Here is a 23,187-nt window from a genome sequence, read left to right as displayed (position 1 = left end):
GGTAACAGTATTAAAACATTTAGTGGAGTTACACAGTGACTTAGATGCACAGAGTGACTTAGTGACAGAGTAATAGATGCACAGAGGATTGAGCACTGAGCCTACGCTTCTCCTAAGTAGATCTAGGCCTCTTTAAGCAAAACCTCTCGTCTTTTGCTTGAAAGAAGTGCGGAATTGCTCAGACCCTGAATTGGCAAAAACTATGCTATCTTTCTGTTATGTGATACAATCCAAAATTAACCCGAAACAAGCTACAAATGTAAAGTCTGTTACAACTGGTCCATGTGGCAAAGCAAGTCTTCAAATGCTGTGTTGCATGAATGTCGTTCATATGCAACTGTAACTGCGCAAAGACTATGTGTGATGGGGATGGGGGAGCTCACCTAATACTTGTTATCCAAAGAATGTATGTTATTTTGGCATGGGGAGCAGCAGGCAGAGACTTTCATCCACACACTTGTTTTCTTCTTTGCCCTGTTTAAGGAATAACACATGGATCTACAATGCGTGGGGCTCTGTGCAAAGACCTCTGTCTCACCTGCATTTTAGACAGACCCAGTGCAGCATGTGAGCACAGTTCTGGTCCCTTTCATCTGTTCCGCATCAGCTCTGTAAGACAGGCTCTGCCTGCATAAAGCTACATTTGAATAGAACTGTGGCCAGATCAGTTTTGAGTAAGTGATGAGGCCAATAAAAAACAGTACAAATTATAACCATCATGCCGAAAATGGATCTGAATGCAAGGCAGATGCATCTAATGACTTCTGCATGCATCCAGTTTATTAGTACTTGCTGTGTGTTCAGGGCTGATTTGGACCAACCTTAACTGGCCCTTTTTGATACAGGGGGTAGGTTTTATGAAGCCTTTTCTTGCATTACCTAGCAAGAGACTGCTGTGAGATTAGAGATTACATCGCATTTTATTATCTATCAGTAAACAAAATATAAGTCAGTTATAATAGTCATGTGCAGACAGTGGAAGTCTTGTTGCTCCAAAAGTGTTATTCTCTTCCTGTAATCTCTCCCGGAGTCCACCCAAAATTAAGCGCACTATATATAGTGGATGGGGCAGGACCTAGTGCGCAGCAGGTTAATCTGTTGATTGCAAGTTTGGCAGTTTGAATCTGTGTGATGGGGTGATATCCTGTTGCTTGTCCCAGCTCCCGCCAACCTAACAGTTCGAAAGCATGTAAAAGTGTGAGTAGATAAATAGGTGCCACCTCAGCAGGAAGGTAACAACCGGCATTCTGTGCACTTAGGCATGTAGTCATGCCGGCCACACGACCATGGAAACTGCGGAAAACGCTGGCTCTTCGGCTCAGAAACGGAGATTGGCACCGCCCCTAGAGTGAGACATGACTAGGCTTAACGCTGGGAGAACCTTTACCTTTATACAGTGGAGGGGTGTTCAGCATATATTGAGGTCTCATGTTTGTCATGCAAAAATTAAATACTTTGTTTGAAACTGGATTTCACAAATATCTTGGCATAGATATAGCCATGTGTATGTCCACTGCTATTACACAGAGTTCAAGTATGTAGTGAAAACCTGCCCAGGTAGTTTTAGTACTTTCATTAATACTTTCCCTTCTTACTTCATAGCATATTCCTGAAAGAGCTGGAGAAATATGAGCAGTTACCTGAAGATGTTGGGCACTGTTTTGTTACTTGGGTAAGAGAGCTTCGGTCTGTGTATCAAATAGTCAATGGTTAGATTGTTTTTTAAATACATGTGTAGTTGAGTGAGTTTTATGTCACAAATATGACCAAAGGGCATTGGAGAAATGAACCTTGTGTAATGAGAGACTGAACAAATTGGAGCCCATCAGATTCAGATCAAGTTCATGCTACCACTGTAGTGGAGAGGAATAGCCTTGGAAGACATGATTCAACTTAATTTTATGTCCTGTCAGTGTGCATTCCACTTGCATCTTTTCTGTGTTGCTCTTATCCTTAGGCTTGTATATTTCATTACCCAGCTGATTAGAATAAGAAAATGAACCTTAGTTAGGTAAGATTTTCAAGCAGATATGATCTTGTGTTAGAAGCCACTTACATTTGGGTTCCTTTTGCAGGCAGACAAGTTCCAAATGTATGTGACTTACTGCAAAAACAAGCCAGACTCCACCCAGTTGATCCTGGAGCATGCAGGTGCTTATTTTGATGTAAGTATCAGGATACTTTTGCTTGGTATTGATCTCATCGAATCATACAACCATTCACATAGAGACGACTTCATAATATCAGCTTGGAGACTGTTGTCGATCACTCCTTAGGGATTTTTTGAAAAAGCTCATGGGCATGGAGACCCACATGGGTTTTGTATCTAAACGTGCAATACATCCCTGGGAAATGCTGATTTTTCTGGTGTTTGATCTGGGACTTGGTCTCAATCAGCCATAAGACATCTACTACAGTCATTCTAAATTATGCTTTCTTCTTTCTGGCAAAACATCAAGAAATGATTAATAACTTAAATTTAAAGCTAGATTAGAAATTGCAGAAACATCTTGATAGTTGAGGGTTTGAGCAGGGTTTGTAAAGTTCAGTGACTGAAGAATCAGAACAGAGTACAGAATATTGCCGCCTGGTTTAAGTGAAATAAGTTTGTTCTCGAGGCACTAAGTGTTCAGCAGTGTAAGAGAAACTGCATAGAAGCTTAAAAATATTACATTCTGAACTTTACAACAGTTCTGCTTATTCTGGGTACTATATTATGCATAGCGTAGTATACAAAGCCTCTTACTAGTGTGGGATGCAAAAACTAATGGAGACTAAATGCATATCCTCTAGGATTTTGCTCATTACTGAGCCACAAACTGCGTCAGAGGACAAATATGTGCCTTTTCCTACACATTTCCTTAACCAGGATATAAAACTTAAGCTTTTCATAATGTACAGTGCCTGACTATAAGGAGCATGCCACAATTATCATGGGTTACAAAAGCATCGATAGGATGCCAGTTAAAATTCTGAGAAGCTTTGACAGAACTTTCCAGGCTTTCATACTTTCGTAGACCAGAAGGGAATATGCAGTTAAAATACATCTGCTTCAGTCTCCCTAATTAAGCCATAATCTATAAAACCTCAACCTGGGTGTGCTTTTTGCTCTTTGTTTTTTTTAAATCCTTGTAGGCTTATCTTGTTTGTTACAAGTTCATGATGCTACAACTTTGCTCTTTTAGAACATTGTCCCAAACACGGTCCATTACGTACATATCCAAAATTTAACCAGGTATCATATACCCTTTGTGTTTTTTTTTTTGTGAATAAAAAAAATTTTTTGGTGAATAAAATATACTTGAGGTACAACTTTAACTCCGGGGAAATGGACAAATCTGCGTTTGGGGGTGAAAAAGTAATTATTCTCAATGCTGTCTCTGCACCTCCACCCCATTCCAAAAGGTACAGTATTTTAAGTGTAGTAAATCTTACATTCCATGTTCAGAAAACCATTTTTTAATTCATATATGAAATTTGTGGGCAATTTTACAACTGCGCTTTGATTATTATGGTAACAAATAGCTTTTATGCAGTGCTTTAGAACAGTGGTTCCCAACCTTTAGGAGCTCAGGGGCCATTAAGGCAAAATTTGAAGATGCCGAGGACCACATGCAACCCAGCACTCCTGCACACAAAAAATGCAATTAAATTTGTAATACAAAGAAAAGATTATTTAGAATTAATGTGATGGTTGTGCTTGCATTTGCTTCACTAACTGTGAAGTTCTTGGGTTTATACTGCTGCTCAAACCTATGCACATGTCATTACTAGTGTCCAACTGATTCCAAGCCACCTCCTGTCCCCTCTGCCATTAGCCTGTGGAACCCCTTGCCACAGGATGTGGTGGTGGTGTCTGGCCAAATACCAGTTACTGGGATTGGACAAATTTCTGGAGGAAAGGTCCATCACAGGTTACAAACCATGATGGGTATGTGCAACCTACTGATTTTAGAAGTAGGCTACCTCAGAATGCCAGGTGCAAGGAAGTGGTAACAGTACGCAGGTATCATGTTGTCTTGGTTGCTCTCTGATGCATCTTGTGGGCCACTGTGAGATACAGGAAGCTGGACTAGATGGGCTTTTGGCCTGATCCAGCAGGGCTTTTCTTTTATTCTTAAGAACAGAAGTGGTGGTGGCAGCTGCAACAAAGTAGCCCATTGGCTGCAGGAGGGGTATGTGGCAGAGCTCTGCTGTTGTTGGGACTGACCAGGCTGCCTAGTTTCAGTCCTCTCTGGTTGAACAAGCAGGAAGTTGCTCTGCTTGCCTTCTGAGGCTACTGCCTTGGCTACCAACTCTTTCAGAGTCTGTCCAAGAGACAAGCAGCAGCCACATTGGTTTAGCATGCAAGGGGGGGGGGGAACAGTCACAGTTTGCCTTCTCAGTCTCCTTTACAGGCTGAGCTGTGAGCCTGGTTTTCCATTACCATGTGGGAGCTCCTTTCCCACACCCCTGAATTCTTTTCTACCCTCTGCATGTTTACCTCCCAACAGGCTTTGCACTCAATAGAGAGGCTGGAGACCTGACACAAGTAGGTGCCAGGACCATGTGGTCCCCAGACCATGGGTTGGGAACCCATGCTTTAGAATCTTCAAGGCAGGTTAAGAATGAGTGGCTTGTCTGCAAGTACCTGATGAGCTCTTGACAGAGGAGCGATTTGAACCATGAAGTTTCAGGTTTGTGGTTCACGCCCTCAGTGCTGTGCTACTGAGTGTCTTGTTTGCATTCAGTGTGACTCAATTCTGCTTAAACATGCATAGGATTGCACTGTAATAGAGCTGATGGAATCTGCACAAAAGGAGGGCCAAGTCTTTCCCACAAGACAGCTTTGTTGGCCATCCTTCCTGTAGAAAAGAATTGTTCCACGTTCTCTGCCACTTAACAATTTCACAGATCTCCCAGTAGTAATTGCATGTGCTTCTGTGTAACTCTTGTAAAAAGATGGCTAAAAGGTAGTAGCTTCTATATTGCAGATTTTTCTTTCCCTCTGCATGTACCTAAGGAACCATGATAAATGCATACCATAGGCTTCCTTTATTTTCTTCTTATTATTAAAGTTTTTCCATTTGAAGAGTTTCTTTTCCCTTTACTTGGACACATCTTTTGGCAAAGAAATCTTGCTCTGAAAACAGCCTGCCATGTTTATGTGGATTTAGGGTCTTATTTTTGTTAAACTTCCAGCTCCCTCTGCTGGCTCACAGAGCCTGCTTTAAGAAAAGTAGGATCTCCAGTTCAGTTACTGACACTTAACATACTACACCCGTAATTCATTGTTCCTTCACTCCACCCCAGTGTGCTCTTTAACACAAAAAACAAAATCACATCAGAACAATTCCCTTTTGAATTCCCTATGTGATTGCAATAATCTTGGCCAAAGTTCAGATGACTTCAGTTGTTTCAAAGTCCAGAAAGGGGAAAGAAGAGCCAGAAGAACAACCCAAAATACAGCAGTATTACTTTGCTTTGTGAAAACATTCAAGAATCCTAAGAGCAACTCATTGCTCATGAGCAGCAATGGCTTCTTAGTTCCCTTGCAAGTAGGGCTGGAATTATTGCCACTATTTATATGAACCACATGGGTGAACATGGTGGTTCAGAGTGACATGAGCCAAACAAAAAGGGAAAGGGGGCCCGGCTGTAAGTAGGGAGTTCTTTCCCTGTCTTAGGGCTCAATCCTAACCCTTGATGTCAGTGCTTTGCAGCACTGGCATAGCAGTGCCCATGGGACATGTGCTGCATCCTGCAGTTGGGAGTCACTCACGGAGGCCTCCTCAAAGTAAGGGAAGGTTTGTTCCCTTACCTCAAGAGCTGCATTGCCCTATGTCAGTGCTGGAAAGCACTGACATAAGGGGTTAGGATTGCACCCTTAGTCAGCTAGAACACTCCACTCAAACTGTCAGTTGTCTGGGGAGTACAGAACTGAAGCATCCTGTGGCCTCTGCTTTTGACTAAAGGACCCCTGGGAGGTTGCTTGCCTGGACTCCCAGGAAAAACATCCTGGCAAGGAGAAGACCTGCCTAACTTCAGCTGCCAGGCAGACAAGGAGCAGCTGCAGGGAGCTCACATACCTCCTCCCTGCCACAAAGGATTCTCCTGTGCTCCAATTGCCTGTTTCCAGGGAGAGCAGAGCTAAAGAATAGTACCCTCTGCCAAAGGATTAACCCATTTTTGCCCATCCCACAGGTGTATACATTTGTTTGTATATGCAACATTAGGCAGAAATGGCTTAAGGGTGGCTGTAGTTACGTGCATATGAATCTGTTGCATTCTCATTTTTTTTGAAAGCCACCTTGAGAATCATTCATTCAAGTGTTGGAGTATTAATCTATACAAATAAGTGTGATCGGTCAGGCTTAGCAACCCAGCTTCTCCATACGCTCTGTACTCAAAAGATTTTGCTTTTAATGCAGGAGATACAACAGCGGCATGGGCTAGCCAATTCAATTTCTTCTTACCTCATCAAACCTGTTCAGCGGATAACAAAATATCAGCTTCTTCTTAAGGTAGGTGTATTCTTGGCACAGCATCCATTTATACAAGATGGTACTATTTTACACATAAACTAACGGCTGCTGCTTCAAAACTCTGAAGATGTACAAGTATGAAGCACACCCTAATGTGTTAGTTGTGAAAAATACACATAATTTCTTTAAAATACAAGCGTGTGACATTCAGGAAATGATCAGGTCCCTCACACAAGTGTATTTAAAGTTTATACCTGTTGCTCCCTTTATAACTGACACAGCATACATTATTTTGTACTTCTTGTACTTAACTTGGGCTACCCATTCCTTTTGAGAACCATGGTGGGGTATGCTGATATACACTTAGCAATTATGTTTGCCTGTAACATGCTGGTGTTAGTGTGGTGTGGTGGTTACTTCTGAGCACATTTTATATTATGATTTCAGTGTAATTCATGCAATGTCTTTAAATGCCCAGAATAGTTAAAAACACAATTTTATATTCATAAAGACATTTCAATATTGCAAGGTAGTAGTCCTGATTTGCACTTTGGCCAAACAGAAATGAAAGTCTGTTTTGTTTGAACAGTATGGTTGGCCCCACATTGGTTAAGGCGCAGGTAAATGTTTCCAGCCATGTGGCTTTCAAATAGCATATTTGGCATGCCATGCAAGTGACACTTTCTCTCCCCCCCCCCAGACCATGCTGTTAAAGGAACCAGGTGGGTAGAAGCTTTCACATGACCGCTGACCAGTAAGGAAGCAACCACAGAGGAGCATGTCTGCCCTACTTGTCATGATACACGTTAAGATGATGTGACTTGGCAGCACTTTCTCCAGTTTCCAAAGTGGTTGCAAGCAAAAGTGTAGAGCTAGTGTCATTGGAGCTGCCCAGGATTCATGAAATGAAAGAAAATATCTATTTGACTTTAGTGTTGATCTTGACTTGGCATTCATAGAAATAGGTATGCCTACTGGCATGTGTTAGGTCAGAGAGTTAAACAGGGATGTGCTCAAGTGAGTGAGAACTGTTCTTGTTTGCATGCACTTCACAGTCCTTATGAATAAACTCTTGTTGCAAGCTTACTGTCTTGGTCCTGCTGCCCCCCTCTATCGGTTCTAATTAGAAAAGCTGCCTGTCTTCCCTTGCCCTTTGTTTTCTTCCTCTGTACAGTCAGCAGCAAAGTGACATATCTTGATTACATGCTTCGAAGAGCAAGGTTTCAGCACACCTGTTCAAGAGAATGTCAGAGGACTAAAAAGCCTATTAAACACAATTAAAGGAGACTTGGCAGCTGGTAGAAGGCACATAGGAATAACCAGGGAAGAGACTTGGGAGCCTACACTTGAATAAGATTGTCTGTCAAATGAAATGTGTGAGGTCCAGGCAACTTCCCCGCATTATACCAGATGCACTTAATTCCTATCTTTTTTTTCACTGAAGATTGAAAAAGGATCCAATCTAGAGCAGTTGGAGATTAATTAGTGCAATCTTTACTGGGACACCTGAAAAGCCCTTTGAGAAAGCACTGGTATTCTTTAATTTAGATTAAAGGCTGAAGTACTCAGCTGTAGAAATTTGTACCTGGTTTCTCATCTGGTGTTTCTTAGTCTTGACACTGGGTTATAATTAATGAAGAGATGGGAATAGACATTGTTTCTAAACTTCAGATTTCAGCATGAGACTTGAGTTAATAGGCAGAGGAACAAGAATAGTTGCTATAGTCTTGGAAATTCTGTCCTACTGGTTTTTCTGATTATGGCATCACTGATCTGTTACCCTGGCTACTGTTACTGAGTTGACCTTTCACTGTCGGTCCTACTTTATTGTCCCTCTGCAAGCCTTAACATCTTGTCAGGCCTTTAAACTGAGAATGTTTCAGTTGAGCTCCCTGTCCAGGTACGTCTTAGTAGCCAAATTAGAATAAAACTGTTCATTTGTGGAGGGGATAGCTTTATTAGATGAGTCGGCAGTTCTCATACTATGGGTCTGTGGCCCATCAATGGGTAATGACCCAATATTTAATGGTTCACGAAACTGATGTGATAGATTACGCTCTGAGCATCAAGGGTTAAACAACCTGCTGCTTGTGGGGAGCACTGCTGCCCAGTTGCCATTGCCACAGAGGCTTGAGAGCCAATAAAGTGAAACTTTTATTTGGGTGCCTCCCAATGCTGAAAAGTTTGGGAACCACTGGATTAGTGGGTTAATAGTCAGTTTTTCATTCTGTGCTACTCAAGGAGCAAGAGATCTGTCAGGGTAGGCAGAATTTGTGACTCTTGTCAGTAATGTTAAGCCTTTCTGGAATGGAAAAAACTGGCACACCAGGAAATCTCTTTTCGATGTGGTAGTGTTCTACTTGCAGGAAGGTTTTTGTAATGAGGGAGTATTCAAGAATGAACTGTTTTTCTTCTCTAGTCCAGAGTGTCACCTAACACCTGCAAGATCCTAGTCCTTACCTGGGGAAGCAAATATCTGGTCTATCATTTTTCCTCCTTCTTTGGGCTGGGTATGAGTCTCTTAGGCTTCATTGCTGATGTAAGCCTTGCTGCCATGTGCTATGATAGGAGATGGGTTAGATAGAAATGTGATTGATTTCTGTGTTCACATTTGCACTCTATTTCAACACTTTTTAACAGTGCGCACCACGTCTCTGTAAGAGTTGTTTAGATTTCCATTCGCATTTCTTCTTATTTTTATCATTGTGTATCTCAGCAAATGTAGAAGAGGCAGTTAAATGAGAGCTCAAGAGCAATAACTGAAGTAACACAAGTGATGTCATAATCATATCGGCCATTCTTTCTCAGTGAAAAGAGAAAGCAACAAGCTTAGAACCTCAAGGATCACTGCCATACCTGTTAATGGTTTTCAAAATGTACATAGGGTTACCCTTGATGACGACTCAGAAGCTGCAATTGGTGCAGATTGTGGGGGCCCAGGTGTTGAGGGGGCGAGACAGTTCAACTCTGCTTTTTTTAAAATTAAGACAACTAAGGGTGCAAGCCTAACGCCTTCTGTCAGTGCTTTCCAGCACTGGCATAGCGGTGCCAATGGGACATGTGCTGCATCCTGCAGTTGGGTGTCACTCACGGAGTCCTCCTCAAAGTAAGGGAATGTTTGTTCCCTTACCTTGGAGCTCCATTGCCCTTAAGTCAGTGCTGGAAAGCACTGATATAAGGGGTTAGGATTGCACCCTAAAACTAACAAATGCAAACTTATTTTTATTTTTAACAAGATTTTATCTCTGTATGAATTATCTGCTCATCAAATTCATTAGGCCAGTTTTCCCCTTCACGTGCAGAAAGTCCATGAATGTCCATAAAAGTCTTTACTGACTTCTCTAAGAAAAATCACAAGTTTATCCATTTCAGCCAAGTCTAATATCTTTACCCACCATTCTTCAACTGAAGGGAGGTCTGGGAACTTCCAATACTTAAATACAATATTTTTGCTGCATTTGTCATATATTAAAAATAGTTTTGAAATCTTTCTGAATTCAGTTGTCAAGTATTCCCAACAGAAGAACTTTTGGTTTCATTTACAGATTTACCTGAAATAAATTATATTTGCTGGTGTATCAGAGTCCAATATTTTTTCACTTTGGTACACGTCTACCACATATGATAAAAGACAGTTCCGTTGCAGCAGTTATATTAACTGCCCATTTGTTTCCAGTCCCAATTCAAGGTGCTGGTATAGACTTTTAAGGCCCTTCATGGTTTGGGTCCAGGCTATTTGACGGATCACCTTCTCCCATACTTTCCATCCTGTCCTCTTAGGTCATCTAAGGCATCTGGTAGGCCACTGAGATACAGGAAGCTGGATTAGATGGACCCTGGGCCTGATCCAGCAGGGCTCTTCTTAGGTTCTTATCTGAGGGGGCTTACCTTCAAGTGCCGCCTCTGTCCTAAGTTAGAGGGATGGCAGCACAGAGACAAGCCTTCTCCTCAGTGCTATCATAATTATGGAATTCCCTTCCAGGGGAATGAAGAACTACTTCCTCCCTCATGGCTTTTTGTTGAGGTCTCAAAACACACTTTTATCATTTTGGCTTTTGGTTGATGGGTTGATGTTTGCCCTCTGTGCTTCTGTCATAGTGCGGTGGCTTGATTGCTTCCTTGGACTAATTTTTACACCCCCCCCCCAACTATGGCTCAGTGATTTCTGTTGAGTTTTTTCTTTGGTTTGATTTTAATGTTTTTTACTTATTGTTGTGGTGCATGGCACATTTTATTTTGTAACTTTGTAAGCCACTTTGGGCATTTGCTTCAGCATGAGAAAAGTAGGATATGAATTTTTCAAATAAAATAACGTACTTTAAAATTTCACTGGAAACTGGAGGGACAAAGTGGACCAGCATGTGACTTTAGTGAAAATACTAAACATCATCAAGCCTTCAGTACCTCTCTGTCAATATGCGTTCATGTTTCTTTCTTATAAGACAGCTTCCTATGCAAAGTGTTGGAGAATATCTACACCCTGATGTGTTGAGGCTTTTTTCGAAAAATGTGTTAACCTCTGTTATATGCCTGTGTCAAAAACCCAATAATGATTTTGGTGTGTGTTGCAGGAGTTGCTCACCTGCTGTGAAGAAGGTAAAGGTGAGATTAAAGATGGCTTAGAGGTGATGCTTAGTGTGCCAAAGCGAGCCAATGATGCCATGCATCTCAGCATGCTGGAAGGTAAGGTTCAGAGTCATTTTCTTCTGTGCAGTCTTATTTCCAAGAATTGCCCATAGCAATGTGTAAATACCCATTCATCTCATCTGTGTGACAAAGATTGCCTCCAAGTGATCAGTCCGGCAAACTTTTATAATCACTAACACAATATTTTCTAGAAACAATGTGGGACAGTTGCTTGTGATAATGGGGCTGCACCAACCATGCTGAAACCAAGTTGCTTGTAGGTGTGGTCATGTGGTTGGGTGACCTTAACTATAACTCTCATCTCTGATTGGTTGGGAGGGTAGCAAGTGGTATGGCCAGACCTGCTAATTCACTTCAAAGTGTAAAAACAGGTAGTAGAAAAACCCACTTTTATAATGATATTTGGTGTTTCCAGTTTATCTACTTAACAATAGCCTGCCCAGTTAGTAATATCAACTATTTTTAAAAATTTGCTTTAGTTTAACAGCAGGATGCTGTTATCATCAGCTACCTTTATTTTCCAATCGGCTCCTAGCATATATGATTTGCTTTTTCTGCTTGCTGTCATAGTCTCTCTTCCATTATCGGACAGCTTTTTCTATCTCAGTCTTCAAACATACGGTTACTAAGAATAAGAGTTTGTGGAAACAGAACCATTATTAAAGAATCAGTCAAACAGAAGTATTGGACCAAGCATGGAATCTAGCATTAGTAGTTGTCATCTTGTCAGGAAGTGTGTGGGCTGGCTTGTTGCAATATTCCAATATTTCTTTTACACAGTTCAGCCTTTTAAACAAGCCCTGTTGAGCATTTATATGGCTGACATGTTGACATCACAAATGAAAGCATTTCCTTTTAGGAGCTGATCTCTGAACCTCCTAATCCATCTGTTGCTATTTCTGTCTTTTGCTGGATTGAATATTATAATTTATTCAGCGAACAATTTCTTACTGCTGTATACATACATTTTCGGTTTGGGGAGGCAGGGATGGGCATGATGTAAATAATGGTTTTCCAGTTCAGTGCTAATATTTTACTTGATGCTCTCTTTGAGAAGTTCATAAAAATTAATTATGCTGTTGGTCTCTAGCTTCTTCTTCTTTGGTAAACCTTTATTGGCATATTGGAAGTCCACAAACAATAATAAATATAACATAACAAATAGGTACACTTGACCAGGTATTAGCATCTGACCTTTGCCATAGAGACTACCACTAAAAATTCCGCCACCAAATTGGTGATGGGAGGGGAATAATCGCTAAGAAGAATTGGGAAAGGATCAGCAAGGGAAACAGGAAGAGAAGAAAGAAAAGGGCCAAGTAGGTGGGACCTAAGATTATGATGGGTGGAGCACCGAAGAAGGATGTGATCCAGGGTATCTGGTTCAGTTGAACAAAACAAACATAATCTATTAGAACCGGAGGCTTTAGAAAATCTCCCTTGGTGCATTGCCGATGGAAATATGTTCCGTCTCACTAACATGAAAGCCCTACTATAAATAAAATCTCTTTTTATGGCGACCTGATAAATAAGACAACTCCCATTGAATGTTAAGGATGGATCTTATCCAGCTGTGGTCTCTTCTTCTTACCTGTTGCAGTGCCTCTGTAAATCTGAGTCATAATGCAGTTGATTTCACAATACTACAGGTTCTTGGGTTTCAGACAAAGACAGGAACAGTTGTTGGTGTGGTTAAGTATGAAAGCCTTTTTATCTAGATCCAATTGACAGTGTAATCTAAAGATCCTGAACACATGCTTCTACCAATTCTAGCTGTTGGCCATTTACCCAGGAGGTTAAGCACAATGTAAAGGCAAAAGGTATATCCTTCCTTCCCCTCCCCATCAGAAAGTACCCAAGGTGGAGCACAGCATTTATTTCATTATCTCTAGTATATCTGTAAGAGTCTTGCTGGGTTAGAAATAGGCTCCACCTAATCCTGCCTCCTGTGTCCAGTTAATGGCCTGTCAGATACTTCCAGGAAATCTGCAAACAGGACATATGGCTACCAACAGGTATTCAGAGGCATAATGCTATAGGGACAGTACCTGGAGCATTTTAAAGAGAAGAAAAAGGTTGTGATGGGCAGGAATGTTCTCAGCACTTCAGACACTGCTGAAGTTGCTTCTGCACAGGTGTGGCCTCTTTAAGAGAGAGGCAGAAGCAAAAGCCTCACCAAACCAGTCACCCAGGCATGAGGTCCAGGTCACCAGTGGCAAACAGGCAAGTGACCAAAAGACACAGCTAGATTAATTAGTAGTAGTATTGGTGCTGTCTCAGGCAAAGTTCAACAATGTAGATAGACAAGCTGTTCTTGATGTTCTCTGTAAAAGAACCTTTGGAAAAACTGCTGAAAAACCCGAAGGGCTCCCCAGAACAAATTCCTGAATTATGATATTGCTGCAAGTTTCATTCCACACACCCACCCCCCACTTATCTTAAAATGTTTGAATTGCTTTCTAGGTTTTGATGAGAACATTGAATCTCAGGGAGAGCTCATCCTTCAGGAATCCTTCCAAGTGTGGGACCCCAAAACACTAATCCGGAAGGGTCGTGAAAGGCATCTTTTCCTCTTTGAGATGTCACTGGTTTTTAGTAAAGAAGTAAAAGACTCCAGTGGGAGAAGCAAATACATCTACAAAAGCAAATTGTTTGTAAGTTTGAGAATTTTCAGTTAAAATGAATGTCTAGTTGTTGATGATGAGCAGATGGGCTCAGATGTAATGATGCACAAAGAGAGCTTTAAAACAGTGAGTTGTAACCCTTCCAAGCTTTTCTTGAAGTTAGAAAAACAAAGAAAACCATTTCAATATTAAGTGTTACCTGAATGGTACCATGCAGTTTGGCTTTCAATGGTGTAGAGGTGCAGTTGCCTCTTAGTGAAGAATGGCAAACCATGGAAAGCTAAAGCATGGGGGGGGGGGCAGTTGAAGGAGCTGTATCACTTTCAGAGAATTCCTTCCTTTGAATATCATTGACAAAGCCTGACTGGCCCAGTTGCTGTCCAAACACTTGGTCATGACTTTTTGAAACTTGGCCTAGCATTCTGGATTTCCTTTGCTCCAGTTTTAGAGGCCAGACTTATGGTTTTCTTAATTTTGGCCTTAATGGAACCACCGACATGGTGAGAATGGGCTGCAGATGTCGACTTTAAAATATGTTCTCCTGGAAACTGCAGTGGGGTCGGGGGAGCTTCACTATTCGTAGTGCTAACAAGCTGAGAATAGCTCCTGTGATTGGGGGAGGGGGAATGAAAGAAGGTACTCAGGTGGGTGTGGTGGAGGGCGCAAATTATTTTAAATGCTTGTATAGTGGGCTGGTGTGAAAAGATGGTTTGACTCTTCTTGTTCTTGGCAGCATTCGGAGAAAATTAGAATTTGTATATTCTTGTTCTATTATTTATGTGCAGGGGTTTTCAACCTTTCTCCTCCCACCCGTACCACATTTTGCAGGTACTATTTTTACAAGTACCACCGCTTGTAGCAGGGATGGCACCTGTGCACAGGAATTGAGTGCCTTGTCCCATTGTTGAAACTTAAGTCTGCATCCTCTTTCCCAAACAGTGCCTCTTTTGAAGGTCCAGACAGCTGCATAGCCACATCTTATCCACTGATGCACCCCCAGCCAGTTTAATTTTCAGCAGGCTTGGGCTTGGCACGGCAGTGCCATGTGGTCAGCAGGGCGGTGAGACCAAGTACCATCTGCCATACTGTGAAGGATCACTGGTTACAGTCACTTCGGGTGCTAGTGAGAACTCCCCCCCCCAATGGGTTCTTGTGAGTGACAACCAGATGTATAAGTGAAATTTCCACAAGTCTTGCATAAGGCACAGAACTAATGGTGATAAAAAAGTGGCAACTGTCGGCCTCATCAAAAGCAGTGGGAGAGAGTGAAATGCTTTTCAGATTCCAAGATACAAGTAAAGATTTTTTTCCTCCTTTGACAACATTGTACGTTTTGTAGATCCAAAGCAGGAGACTATAAGAAAGCTGCATCATTTTTAAGGGCCACTTTCCTGGCACACAGCCAACAATTGCAATCTTAACTATCACTAGCCTTCCAAGAAATGTTAAAGTAATTCTCTGCACTTATGCATGCGTGTGTTTGCCTGGGCTAAAACCCTGTTTAGTTAGACCCTCTAAGGTGCATTTGCTTAGAAAAGGGACCTTTCTAAGATTTTGTAACCTTTAGTTAGAGATTTTGGTCCCCTCTAACATAACTAAAGCAATTCTAATGTCCCTAGTACTGAATGACTTAAAGAAATGGACATGCAATTCAGAGACTGTCTCCTGAGAGTCATTCTGTGGTTATCTCAGTTACAGCAGGGGAGTTACTAATATAGTGAAAGCAGCCTTTTCAAGCATGGGCCTGTGTACCTCTAGCATTATTCTTCATCTGTGACCTAGAAACAGGGCTACAGTAGACAGAAGACTATCTCCAGGGCACAGACTGCCAGTCACACCAATTTGTGTGATAGCTTGATTGACACAACCAAACATGATAGCTTTTGTCCTAAGTCAGGATGTGACCTAGAGTTTTCTGAGATGGACAGCCTCTTGAATTTTCTCCATTGAACCATATAAAGTGAGAGTGATCTACAAGTGGACGTCAGCAGCAGCATGACAAAGAACAAAACCCAGACAACGTCACTGTTGGCTTTGGAAATGATTCCACTGTTCTGTTTCTTGTCTGGTATTATTGATAGCTTGCCTTTGTTTTCTGCACAATTTAGATCCTAAGCTATTTTATTCTGCAATATCCTGTTTGACAGAATGCACAGAGGGAAAAGAAGAATAAAAACTGCAAGAAGGAGCTATAGGGATATTTTGAAAATATTAATGTAGTGATATTTCCTGCAGAAGGATGACCGGTTAGCATCTCATCCTAAAACTAACATTTTTGTAGGAAACTAAACAAACTGGAGCTCACCTTTTGGAGAGCTCTTGTCTCAACACTCACAGGAGCTGCTAATAAAGTAGCTTAGATTGGAGAGTGATTATTGAAACTCATTGCTAGTACTAAACTCATCAGAAAACACCCTATAAATCAATAGCTGTCACCACCTGCTAATTTTTTTATCTTAAAGTAGTGGGATTCTAGCAATTGAGATTAATTACGATAGATCAGAGAAATCTACAGTGCCCTTTTCAGTGAGTTATAAGTTTTTCCAATCTTTGTCTCTGAGTTACTCAAAAGTAAGGTTGATCAGTAACTTAACCCTAAACCATCAGATACATGTGGTAAACTAAGATTTTTTTTATTAGAGTCATGACAGAGAAAACATTTAGAAACTGCTGAAATACTTACTGATGTCAGTGAAGGGGAAAAAATGACTGTAGTCTAATGTTGGAATATGAACCAAAAGCAGTGACTTCAACACGAAGCTCATCAGGAAACTATAGTTGTTGTGTGCGTTGACTTCTGGTCTCGTGGAGTCTGCAAAGGTTTTAAAAAAAAATCAATTGAAGTGCCTTTTCAGACTGCAAGTTTACCTATGATTCTTATACAGGATATATGCTGTTTGCCAGTTCTTTTTTATTTTTTTATTTTATTCTTTTTTAATTTTCAGACCTCAGAGTTGGGTGTCACAGAACATGTGGAAGGAGATCCTTGCAAATTTGCACTATGGGTTGGAAGAACACCTACTTCAGACAACAAAATTGTGCTTAAGGTAATTGGATATACAGGTCCAGCCTATTTATACACGGATTTGACTCAACACAAATGGCCCCTGCAAATGAGAAGGAATGTGCTGATCCCTGGAGAAGGGGAAAAATGCATCCATTTAAATCAGTTTAAAAAACTGAACAGTCCTTAGAGAGAGAGAGAGAGAGGGGGCAGCAGCTGGCTGACAATTCATCAATCCTCCTCTCTCCAGGGGACCCTTCCCTTCCCCCTGAGCAGTGAAAGAAAGGTGATCACTTTGCATTGGTGAAGGGAGGGGCTGAGTGAAGCACCTTTGTAAGCACTTGGAGGATGACTGATTGATGGATTGTCTTCTTAATGACTCTTATCTTACACCACAAAGGTCAGCAAGGCTGTTTTTAAATCACTGGAGCAAAGAAACTTTGTTTTTTTGAATTGATTTGCTATAGTGCGTTTTTTGCCATCCAGGTGAGTGCTTGGAACAGAACCCACACAAATAATGAGTCTCAACCTGTACATATTATAGCAGTGGTTCTCAAACTTTTAACATCAGGACCTACTTTTTAGAATGAAAACCTGTCAGGACCCCACTGGAAGTGATGTAATGGCCAGAAGTGACATAAGCAAGCAGGAATATTTTTAACACTCCTAGGCTGTAATCCTACCCACACATACCCGGGAGTAAGCCCTATTGGCTATCATTGTTTAAAACATATACTTAGTAGCCTGTTAAAAGTATAGATGTGCAATATTTCCCCAAATGCAGTCTCATACCATGGTAGCATCAAGTCTACTATATTAAATATAAAATATTGAAATGAATGGGAACTCACCTGAAATTGGCTCACAATCCACCTAGTTGGTTCCGACCCACAGTTTGAGAAAAACTGTATTATAAGAATACTTCCAATAATTCTGCTTTCTTGGAGTTTGTTACAGCACTCTTTGTTCTCTGTTGATTGACAGCTTCTGCAGCCAATGATAGCCGTGTATTCTGGCAAGTCAGTGCCGGTTTTCTGCCTTGATATTTACTATAAAGCTCATACAGAGCTCAACCTTCCAGAAACATATCCCTCCATTGGAGGTATTACTGCACTTGTAGGTGTGCATTGTTTGTTGTATGGTTTAATTGTTATTCTTGAACAACCTTGTGGTAGGAATTGCTCACTGTTCAGAGCCTTGCACATCCCAGTGCTCCTTGCGCATCACAGAACGCATTATGGAGTCTGCAGAGCTGGATGTGAGAAGGAAAGAATATATTGGGCTCTTTCTTCTTGCAGAAACAGAAAAACCCTATTGCATACACTACTACAAGTGCTGGATCACAAGTCATTCAGTCCAAGTTGCTGGACAGCAGCTAGTATATGGAGTTTCAAGCAGCTTTCTGCAGCTTAGCCACTGTTGTTTTCTTGTGGCTGTTACTTTGTGAAGTTTCTCTTGGCTTTTTCGTGTTGCTTCCAAAGGGCAAATGTTGTGTGAGCAGTATAATATCAAGGAAAAAAGGTGCAGAATCTTGTGATGACTTGTTTGAATTTATCAGGTGCTTTGAAACTGGAAATATTTGCTCATAGTAGTTGAAGTATGGTGGTCAACTGATGCAGTGTATATCTTCTAGTATATTATCGCAAGTTCCTAACTGGCCCTTGAAGTTTTAGGACCCCTGTACCGATTTTGAGGTATGAATAAAGTACAAATTGAATTTCTTTCTAGTAATTGCTTTGATGGAATAACTAAGATTACTTTGCAAATTTAAACTAGTAACATATTACAGAATAATGCAACCAGCTATGCTTTGTGTTTCCATTCTACCTGTAGTTGATTAAGTGACAAAGACCTTTTTTCTTTCTTTGCCCTTATTTATTCCAAAATGTTTTTTTTTTATCTTGAAGGCTTCCAGTATTGAAAATAAACAAGACTGGATCAAGCACATCAGAGAGGTGATACAGGAAAGAACAATTCATCTCAAAGGAGCCTTAAAAGAGCCAATTCACATCCCCAAAACTGCTCCAACGACAAAGCAGAAAGGAAGAAGGTTAGCAGCGTTCCAGGCAGTTGCAAAAAGTGGCAAGACATGCATTTTTAGCCTGACTCTCATGAGATCTATCTGAACTTTGTAGCTGAACTCTTTGGGAAATGTGTTGCAGTTGTTTGGAGTTTTTATATTGCCAATCTAATGCCTGATACAGAGTTGATTTTCAAGTATAGGTCTCATTGCACATACCAGGGTCTTGATCACTTGCATTAGTTTGTCACATGCCCCTCTAGTCCTCTTTTCTAAAAGTTGCTGTGTATGGTAGTGCAAGATATAGACACAGATCGATGTCCTTGTTAACTTTTTCTGGCTTGTGCTGTAACATTCTTTATTGCAAATTTCAGCTCTCTGAATGGTTTGGTCTCTTAGCAATTATCCGGTGCTGAAAGTTCCAAATGTACAGATTTGGGGATAATTCTAATTGTATGAAGGGTGTTTATGCTTGCACTGGCAATTGTATAACTTCACATGATTGGAGACTGTACATGGCCAACCTAAATATCATATATTGCCTAGTTGAGGTTAATAGAATTGTGATAGAGAGACTTATTTAAAGTCTTGCCAGTTCTTAAACTCTTAAAAGAGATGTTGTTTGTAACACTTCCTTGCTTAGCTGTCTTACAAATCTGATGTTGGATAATGTAAATGATCTGAATGGTTTCTTACTTAGCTTGGTCAATATGGATAACCTATGCATGGGCAATGTATGAAATGTTTAAGCTGTTCATTTGAGTGCATTCTCTGAACCTGTGATTGTGTACATTTACTAGTGTTTTGTTACACTCATCATTCAGTTCATATTAACTACAACATATAATAGTAATTTAAGACATACCAATGTAGGTATGAAGGCTGGTCTTGAGGTTTGTATAGTACATTACCACCATTCTGGCTGAATGTTGTACTTTCCCAGTAAATGACACCTGACTTCTTCTGTTTCTAGAGATGGAGAAGACTTGGATAGTCAAGGAGATGGCAGTAGTCAGCCCGATACTATTTCAATTGCATCACGAACTTCTCAGAATACACTTGACAGTGATAAGGTAAGAATAATGAAAAATTAGGCGTTTTGTGAAAGATCAGTTGTGTCTTCAAGAATGATTGGTGAGCGTTTGTGGTGACTATCCCATTATGACTGCATGTATGGTCATCGGTGGTGGACTTGCCATTAATGGAAAGGGGCAAATGTCCCAGGCACAGAGCCTCGCGCACCTCTAGAACCGTGCTGAAGCCTCACTGAGGCTCCTGGTGTGGTCGAAAACTGTGAGGCTCTGTGCGCTCCAGATAAGTGGGGGGGAGGCAGATTTGTGCGTGGGGGGGTCGGCAGCATCCCGCAAGCAGGGTGCCATCATGAACCTTAGCCCCAGAGTGTGGGGCTGGGGAGGTTCACCATTGATGGGAATCTGTGAATGAGCCCATATTTCAGAAGCTAGGAAACTTGTTTGAAAGTCATGTTTTTATTAGTTCTTATACTCAGGCTTTTGCCAAGGAGCTTAGAGAGCTGCTGGCTTATGGCTCCCTAGATTGTCTCCTATCCAGGCACTGCTTGAGACTAAGACCCACTTAACTTCAGCAGTCATACCATATCTTGTGTCTTCAGACCAATATCTGTGCCAAGATGCTAATCTTTGCTAGAGGACTGTAGCTTCTCCCTTTTAATAGGTCTCATGAATGCTTTCTGAGCAGCTGTTATATAAGACACATCTGTATTTTTACATTTTGTTAGAATTGCTTAGAAATGTATTTACTATCTCACAGTTTTCTTTTGGTTGGTCCCTGTCAGTGAACTTCTTATTTAGCTTAGCCCTCAATTATACGTACTAGTATCTGAAGCTCTTGGTACCATCAGAATGGCATTATTGAGAAAATCATTACCTGAAATTGGCATTTTCCTGTTAGAATATAAAGGGAAATGTTAGCTGCAAAATGATCACTCAGCACCATATAATTAAAAGAAGGTAGTTATGAGACCATACTCAAGAGAGCCAGCAGTTCAATCCCATTCAGCTGGCATAATCTAGATAATGGCTTGCCAGAACAGACAGCATGAATGAAAAAGGTACATCGTATTCTAGAATGCATCTCAACATCGTATCATCTAGAATGCATGGCATCCAATTCAAGTTGATTATGCTACCTTACATTATCATCCAGCCACACTCCGTACAGCCCCTTAAATGTATTATTCAGAAAGAACTACAATTGCCAATCAAATTGGGCATGGTTCTGCACATTACTATGAAAGACTAAGGGCCCAATCCTATCCAGTTTTCCAGCACCTGTGCAGCAGCAATGTAACCTCAAGGTAAGGGAACAAATGTTACCATACCTTAAGGAGGCTTCTGGGACTGCCTCCCCACCACAGGATGCAGTGCATTCCCCATTGGCACGGCTGCACCGGCACTGGAAAATTGGATAGGATTTGGCCCTCAATCAATAGAACTTATGGCTGCACAGGAAGACACAGAGGAAAATGACAAGTCTGTCTCAGCATGAATAAAGGAATATCTAATCAGAAGATCTAGCCTTTGCCACTGCTGTGAGGTGCCTGCAGGAGCCTGGCTTTATTCAGGGTTATCCTGGCTTCATTCCCTGAATCTTGAACGGGCATGACAGTGCACTGCATGGGAAAGGTGAGATTTCACTTGACCACTGCTTAGAGGAGCAGCTCTGTCTCAAGAAAACCTTTTTAAAAGTTGTCTACTGATAACTGAACCAGTAGAGGGTGCTGTGGCAGGATAAATGTGGGGCCTATGTGAAAAGGTGCTATTTGTCTGAAGAAAGTTAAATCCTCATGCTGGGTGTAGCTCTGACCCAGGAAAGCTCTATAATAAAGATTGCTGAAGGAAGTCCTTAGTTTTGCAAGCTTCACTATTTGTGCAGCAGTTTGGGGCTGCTTTACGTAACCCTTTATCCTGAACCCATAATCCTTTAACTGCCTTCAGCTTCACTGTTCATACAGTCAGGGTGCAAATGGAAGGCTTAGGAAGCAAAGTCCCCTAACAGATGCTCTGCTCTTTCACTGTGGGTGTAGTTGTGTCAACAATTGGTGGTTGTGTCTGGCCTGCCTAGATGAGTGAAATGAAATGGTTTCTTAGTGCATGTCGATAAGTGATCTAGAAAAGTAAGGAAGGGAGGGCGGCTGGAGCCAGTTTATCTTAGCATAATACGCATAGTATGTATCAGCGGTCTTCGAGCTGGGGACCGCTGCACACTGGAAAATCCTTCCCTGGTGCAAACAGAACTTACAGTTCCACTGGGAGGCTCTTCTCTGCACTTCCGATCACTGCCAATCTTTACACCAGCCAGCTGCATCTGCCCAGAAATCTGGGCGCAAAACCTGTTGGGGCAATAGAACCCAGAAGTGTCTAACAGTTACAGAGGTGACCTGACAGGACTGTGTTGCAAAATATGTTGCATACTATGGTTACTTGTTTCCGCATTGAACTCAAGCAGGTAACAATTTCTTTCAGGCAAATCACTTGCAGGATGTACGAGTAATTCAGGCTTTCCTGTGACTCTTGATCGTATACTTGTGGGCAAGCTAGTAAAACTTGGATTATGGGCAAGCTCATATTGGATTCTTTAATGATGAAAGTCTTCAAAGCTTCCTCTGATATAGGCAAGAGAGGAAATGACTAATAAGGCTTTAAAAATTTACAAGGCATATTTGGTATATAGAAAAGGCTTCTATTCTGTGACTGTGTACTTTTGTATCTTTGAATAATTTTGGTAGAAAACCCTAATTGGTCACCTTCTTTTAAGGGCATCTCCATCACAAGGATTATTGTAAGTGGGTATATAATGAATTAGCATAGAAAAACCTGAGTTTAGCATTCTTGTATCTGGGTCTTATGTAGAAGACTAAGGAGGTGACATTTAATAATTGGACAGCAAGAGGTTAGCCAATTAGTTTGAAATGTCATTTAGTAATCAGCTTGAATATGTTGTCTATAAGAAAGCAGGTAGAGAGAATAGTTTAGCAAAGTGCAAGGACAAGAAGAGACCTGTGGATTTCCTAAGAAAGCAAATCCAAGCTAGCAGGGAAGAGAACTTGGATAGAGTCTCTAGAGTTTGTTTTTCACATTTCCTTCCTCCAAGAAGCTGAAGGTGGTGTACATAGTTCCTTCTCTCCATTTGTCTTCAGAACAACCATGTGAGGTAGGTTAGGCCGGGGGATAGTGACTGGCCCAAGGTCACCCAAGAAGCTTCATGACTGAGTGGGGATTTGAACCTGACATAAATGTTTAAATGGATTGTGGTGTGGTCATTGTTCCCCAGTGGTTACATCCATCACCAGGTCCTGGGGACCACAGAATATCAAATCCAGAATCTCCTGTCCTCTGGTTGGCTCCATGAATAGCTGCTCTAAGGCCACAGTCATTTAGCATATCAAGA

At 41.2% G+C, this 23,187-nt stretch overlaps 1 protein-coding gene across 5 annotated transcripts in view; it reads left to right on the top strand.

Annotated features, from left to right (window-relative positions):
- Positions 1-23,187, top strand: part of TRIO (trio Rho guanine nucleotide exchange factor) — a 272,849-nt gene that overhangs the window by 167,249 nt on the left and 82,413 nt on the right. For all 5 annotated transcript variants that reach the window (XM_066626080.1, XM_066626079.1, XM_066626081.1 and 2 more), the window contains 8 exons: positions 1,603-1,672; positions 2,076-2,165; positions 6,411-6,503; positions 11,036-11,147; positions 13,575-13,765; positions 16,681-16,782; positions 18,647-18,789; positions 19,733-19,832. In XM_066626080.1, coding sequence (XP_066482177.1) covers positions 1,603-1,672; positions 2,076-2,165; positions 6,411-6,503; positions 11,036-11,147; positions 13,575-13,765; positions 16,681-16,782; positions 18,647-18,789; positions 19,733-19,832 — 901 coding nt within the window. The remainder of the gene's footprint in view (positions 1-1,602; positions 1,673-2,075; positions 2,166-6,410; positions 6,504-11,035; positions 11,148-13,574; positions 13,766-16,680; positions 16,783-18,646; positions 18,790-19,732; positions 19,833-23,187) is intronic.

Source organism: Tiliqua scincoides, chromosome 4 (genome assembly GCF_035046505.1).
Source record: "Tiliqua scincoides isolate rTilSci1 chromosome 4, rTilSci1.hap2, whole genome shotgun sequence".
Taxonomy (NCBI): Eukaryota; Metazoa; Chordata; class Lepidosauria; order Squamata; family Scincidae; genus Tiliqua; species Tiliqua scincoides.
Note: the sequence above shows the minus strand (reverse complement) of the source record. Positions and strands in the feature narration are given on the sequence as shown.